Source organism: Salvelinus namaycush, chromosome 19 (genome assembly GCF_016432855.1).
Source record: "Salvelinus namaycush isolate Seneca chromosome 19, SaNama_1.0, whole genome shotgun sequence".
NCBI lineage: Eukaryota > Metazoa > Chordata > Actinopteri > Salmoniformes > Salmonidae > Salvelinus > Salvelinus namaycush.
In genome coordinates this window covers 34,349,419-34,355,230 of record NC_052325.1, presented here as the reverse complement: position 1 = coordinate 34,355,230, position 5,812 = coordinate 34,349,419, and the positions used below count along the sequence as shown (strand labels likewise).

Below are 5,812 nucleotides of genomic sequence, written 5' to 3'. Positions count from 1 at the left end.
GAGGCCTGTGGGCGTTCTAAAGCAGTCTCACCTTTCCACAGAGGGGTCATAATAGTTCGTAGGCCAAACTGTTCTGACGCTACAGATGATTTTGTAAGAAGACCGATTTTCGTGATGCCTCATGGTCTGACAAACATCGATCTAGCTCTGTCACCTTTCACTGCAGATGCGGCAGTGCAACATAGGCGGATGTGGTGGATTGAGACGCATCCAATGCAAAAAAAAAAAGATTATTATGCTAATTGATTTCCGAGGGGGCGCGGACATCGAGTTAAGATTTAAAAAAATATATATAATAATAATTTATTTAAATTCCAGCTGTAACACAACAAAATATTGAAAAAGTCAAGGGTTGTGAATACTTTCTGAAGGCACTGTATACTGTATATTACTTTTCTAAATGACGAAACATTTGATCAACTTACCTCAAAATCAATTTGTTTGAGTGACTTAAAAATTTAGAAGAGACAGATAACATTTTTAGTTGAGCAAGAGTAGTGGCAGCCAGGGAATGTGTTGAATGTTTTGATGGGGGGTGACATAAAGTGGTTTCTGTGAGAATTACAGCGGTGGGAGCAGTTAACCCGGTGGGCTAGATACCCCACATTACCCTAACCCCAAATTGATCTCCATTCAGGAGAATCTGCCTCAAAGTATGTGTTGGAGGTTGATGAGAAAGGTTGAAGATACATTTTTGCATATGTGTGAAATTAGTTTTTATAGCCTTTATAGTTTATGTGTAGGTTTAGATGGGCCTTTATCAGCTGGGCAGGCAACTGTTGGGAGAAGGATGAGCTAAGGGGAAATATAAAGATTCTATAAAACTGCTTACTAAATAATTAGCCTAATCGTGTAGCCTAGACCTACTGCCCATTCCTGTTTGGGTTGGCGCCCCCCTTGGGTTGTGCCATGCCGGAGATCTTTGTGGGCTATGCTCGGCCTTGTCTCAGGATGGTAAGTTGGTGGTTGAAGATATCCCTCTAGTGGTGTGGGGGCTGTGCTTTGGCAAAGTGGGTGGGGTTATATCCTGCCTGTTTGGCCCTGTCCGGGGGTATCATCGGATGGGGCCACAGTGTCTCCTGACCCCTCCTGTCTCAGCCTCCAGTATTTATGCTGCAGTAGTTTATGTGTCGGGGGGCTAGGGTCAGTCTGTTATATCTGGAGTTCTTCTCCTGTCTTATCCGGTGTCCTGTGTGAATTTAAGTATGCTCTCTCTAATTCTCTCCTTCTCTCTTTCTTTCTCTCTCTCGGAGGACCTGAGCCCTAGGACCATACGTCAGGACTACCGGGCATGATGACTCCTTGCTGTCCCCAGTCCACCTGGCCTTGCTGCTGTTCCAGTTTCAACTGTTCTGCCTGCGGTTATGGAACCCCTACCTGTCCCAGACCTGCTGTTTTCAACTCTTAATGATCGGCTATGAAAAGCCAACTGACATTTATTCCTGATTATTATTTGACCATGCTTGTCATTTATGAACATTTTGAACATCTTGGCCATGTTCTGTTATAATCTCCACCCGGCACAGCCAGAAGAGGACCGGCCACCCCTCATAGCCTGGTTCTTCTCTAGGTTTCTTCCTAGGTTTTGGCCTTTCTAGGGAGTTTTTCCTAGCCACCGTGCTTCTACACCTGCATTGCTTGCTGTTTGGGGTTTTAGGCTGGGTTTCTGTACAGCACTTCGAGATATTAGCTGATGTACGAAGGGCTATATAAAATAAACTTGATTTGATTTGATTTGATAAATGCCAGGTTAAAGATTTTTGTGGATATGGCAAGAGAGTTATTAAGGGTAACAGATGTTACTGTCGACATGATTTTTGAAAAGTTGAATAATCCTAAGGATGGAATGTCTCAGCATGATAGAGGGAACATTTTAAGTGGTTGGGAGGGTTTTGGGGATGGGGGAGGGTAGTTAATAGGGATTTATTTGTTTAGTATTACAGAATAGAGTACCACAGTATGAGTCATAATACCCATTAAAACCTAGCGGTCAAACAGGGAAATGGTTCCAATCGTTTTCCCACCATTCATTTTTTCCATAGGGGATTTTATAAACACCTAAAATGAGGTCTGTTTCATGTAGTCTTACCGTGGCGTGATGTTTTGGTGACCATGTAAATCTCTCTAGGACAAGGTGACTTTTTCAATATATTCGCCTGTATTTCCCCCCCCAAAATTAGACGCTAATTATCTGCTAATGTAACTATCATAAAGAACTACAAATGCCATGATGATCTGGATGATACAGCTGAATCGAGGCAAAGGTAAGAATCTCTGGATTAACTATCTCATGTTAGCTAAATTGATAAATTGGCTACATTTCTTTAAATGGACAATTCAGTGTACTGTCTTGTACAAGTTTTAAATTGACACAATACCTGTTAGCAAAGGTGTCAACTAAAGAAGACGTGCAGGAGCTTTCAGGGATTTGTCGTTTTTCATAATGTCTACTTTGAAGGTAATTAGCATTTTTGAAACTGAGAGTAAATAGAGACCAATATATTGATACAAGTAACCATGTCCAAGAGAGATTTACATGCTTATTATAATGTCATGCCAGGGTAAGCCTACACGAAACACAGTCCTTATTTTACGTTTTTCTAAAATCCCCTATGCGAAAAATGAATGGTGGAAAAACGATTGACCGCTAGGTTTTATGGATATTATGACACAACTGTGGGGCTCTATTAGGCAAACCCTGATTGATCGTACACTCCAAAACAGTAGGTGGCGGCATGCACGTAAACGTTTCTTTACGGACCGCCATTATACCATAGTAGTAGAAGAAGAAGAAGAAGAAGAAGAAGAAGAAGGTCGTCACTTGCATACCAGAAGTGACGTTTTTTGCGCTCCTAGCGAAACTTTGGTGCCACGCATACAGTTTGTTGACATTATGATGATGCTGCTGCCGAAATCTCTTGTGCTTTACTTATTTTTATGTCTACAGATTTATAATGTCGTTGTTGATGTTACAGTTGCAGTTGCGTCAATCGATGATGTGCAGATAGAGGTGTTATTCACGCCAGAGGACTGCTCAAAAAAGAGCAAAAAGGGAGACCTAATGAATGCACACTACGATGGGTATCTTGCTAAAGACGGTTCTCAGTTCTACTGTAGGTAAGTGTCCCAGATTTACATATAAAATGGCATCAACAATGTAATACTTTTGTTAAAACAAATGGATTTGCACACCATGTGAGTTTTATAATGAGGGAGCCAGGAAAGGCTCGATTTTGGTAGTAAACTATTTGATAAAACAATTTGTAATAATTTTCTACTGATCAGATCCATCAATGAAAACAGACATGAGCTGGTAAATGCATAATTATTCTATCAAAAGCTTGTAGACAGATATCCAGTGACAGTGTAAAGCCACAATCCTGGATTTTTAGACAAAAAGACAACCCATCCACTTTGGTATAGCTGAGGGATGGCCCTGACATGTAACCTCTCAAATTAAGCAGATAAGCCCATGGCTCATTAAAAGTTAATGAATGTGCCTATTATTTCAGGACAATACCATGGTAAGACAGTGACAAACTCAATACTGTGTTATGTAGACCTACTGTACCATGAGTTGAGTGCACCTAATGCATCTATCCATTTTCCTGTTTGTGTTTCAGCCGCTCAGACAAAGCTGGACATCCTCAGTGGTTTGTGTTGGGAGTCGGACAAATCATCAAGGGCCTGGACATGGCATTGAATGACATGTGTGCTGGGGAGAAACGCAAAGTCACTGTTCCACCTGAGCTAGCCTTTGGAGAAAAAGGAAAAGGTAAGATGGGGGTAGAATAATCATATGTGCAATATTTGAGCCATTAATGTGATGCTTAAAGAGGCCATACAGAACCTTTGCCTCTTGAGCCGAAAGCAGTACCCTGGCCTTCATGGACAGAACTATGGTCCAAAAATGACCTCCTTGGACAGAAAGGGGCACACCTCCCTGTATGTATGTATATCTGTGTGTGTGTGTGTGTGTGTGTGTGTGTGTATATATATATATATATATATATATGTGTATGTATGTATATGAAACCACACAAATCCATATATGGATTTGTGTGGTTTCATGTGATAAGAAATGTAATAATATATCATATTAAAGCCAACATTTTACATAAAGAATTCACAACTCTAATACAATTTCAAGGGACATTCATTCAATCTTCTTGAACTAACACCTATTTCTTCATTTTTGCTTATTGTGTCTTATTTCCACAGCAGTTTTTTTGAAGGATTTCCTCCCCTGACAGTGTACACTGCACTGCTTCCTCTTGGCATGTAAGCATGTTGGGCATATGGTGCATTCACAGCATACAACTGATACTCAAACAGCAGCTTTGCGTGCATGTTTCAAATCTTGAACAGTGGTGGCTTGGAATGCGATTAGGATTACAACTGGTCCACTCTTTATTGTATAATTTTTCTTGTAGAGGGAGTAGCTACCATGAATGCATGCCGTGTGTTGAAATATTTTGCATGTTTCTTGGTATGGCCATGGCATGAACTATTATATTAACATTTATGACTGCTGGAAAGGAGAAAGAAATGGATTCATTACTATAGCGAATAAACTAGAAATGTCAAATTGTGAATGAAGTTATTCCATTTGAAAACATTGATGTCATTACAGTATTAAATGTTTGCAGTTGTGTTTCTGTGTGAGTCAGTCCAAAGAGTGTTGCCATTGTGTTTGGATGTTACTATTTTGTTTTCACTTTGGGGAGAATTTTGCTGTAATGTATTTCAAATGAAATCTAATTTTGTTTGTCACATGCGCCGAATACAACAGATGTAGACCATACAGTGAAATGCTTACTTACAAGCCCTAACCAACAATGCAGTAAAAATAAAGAATAAGAAATAAAACTAACAATTGGTCTGGTTTACTAGGTCCTGTCCCACCCAATGCTACATTGATCTTCGAAGTGGAGCTCTACTCCGTGTCCAAAGGGCCACGCAGCCTGGAGTCCTTCAGAGATATAGACCTGGATGACGACAAGGTTCTCACTAGGGATGAGGTATGCTAGTTCATCTATATTCACAAGTCTGAGCAAAGAAACGGATGAAGACAGCCTTCTGAACAATGTTAGTCTGGGGTGGTCATGCATCATGTCTTCAATTAAATTGTCCATTGTTCAGAGGAGGACTAACCCATGTTTTGTTTGTTGTTTTGTAGATGACATTCTACTTCAAGGTGGAGTATGAGAGAGATGGTAGTAAACCTCGTGAAGACTCCTTCTATGAGAGAATGGTGAATGATGTGTTCCAGAAGAGTGACCACGATAGAGATGGATTGATAACGGTGAAGGAATACAATATCTATGAACATGATGAGCTCTAGGACCCACCAATGGCTGCACTGACTTACAGTATGAGGGTACATTTGTTATTGTTTTTTACACACTACAAACATCAGTGGATATTCCACAGATGCTGATTTGGCTGCAGAGTTTGACTAATAAAACCACTAAACTGTACAATTGTCTTTTATTTTTTAATTCAAGCACTAAACACACACAAACAATCCCAGCCCCTCGCCCTTTCTTTACGACTCCGTTTTGACCACCAAGATGAGGCGTAGTCAAATTCAGCTTGGAGAAGGATCTCTCCACTGTTGCTGTGCGCAATGGCAGTGTTGCAGATCTGCAGCATTTCAGAGTGTTGACACTCACTGCTGTTGTCTTTCAAAGTGTGGAGGAATTTAATGTAAACCTTTTCTCAGTACTCCTCCACTGCTGGCTCTAGTGCACCGTGTTAATACAGAGCAAGCAGCTTTTCTCTGCCTTTCTTGACCAAGGCACGGTCTCCT

At 40.6% G+C, this 5,812-nt stretch overlaps 1 protein-coding gene across 1 annotated transcript; it reads left to right on the top strand.

Moving 5' to 3' along the window:
• The first annotated feature begins 2,842 nt into the window (after window positions 1-2,842).
• On the top strand, window positions 2,843-5,480 carry fkbp7 (FKBP prolyl isomerase 7). The gene is made up of 4 exons (XM_039014873.1): window positions 2,843-3,117; window positions 3,624-3,775; window positions 4,894-5,021; window positions 5,180-5,480. Exons 1-4 carry the CDS (start codon window positions 2,894-2,896, stop codon window positions 5,342-5,344), a joined length of 669 nt encoding a protein of 222 aa, XP_038870801.1. The 5' UTR covers window positions 2,843-2,893; the 3' UTR covers window positions 5,345-5,480.
• Window positions 5,481-5,812: the final 332 nt, after the last annotated feature.

Bases quoted from the DNA above. Each gene is read 5' to 3' on its own strand.
- fkbp7 (XM_039014873.1), top strand. From the start codon at position 2,894: ATGATGATGCTGCTGCCGAAATCTCTTGTGCTTTACTTATTTTTATGT. The intron at 3,118-3,623 runs GTAAGTGTCCCA...TTTGTGTTTCAG, and splicing joins GGTTCTCAGTTCTACTGTAG to CCGCTCAGACAAAGCTGGAC. The intron at 3,776-4,893 runs GTAAGATGGGGG...CTGGTTTACTAG, and splicing joins CTTTGGAGAAAAAGGAAAAG to GTCCTGTCCCACCCAATGCT.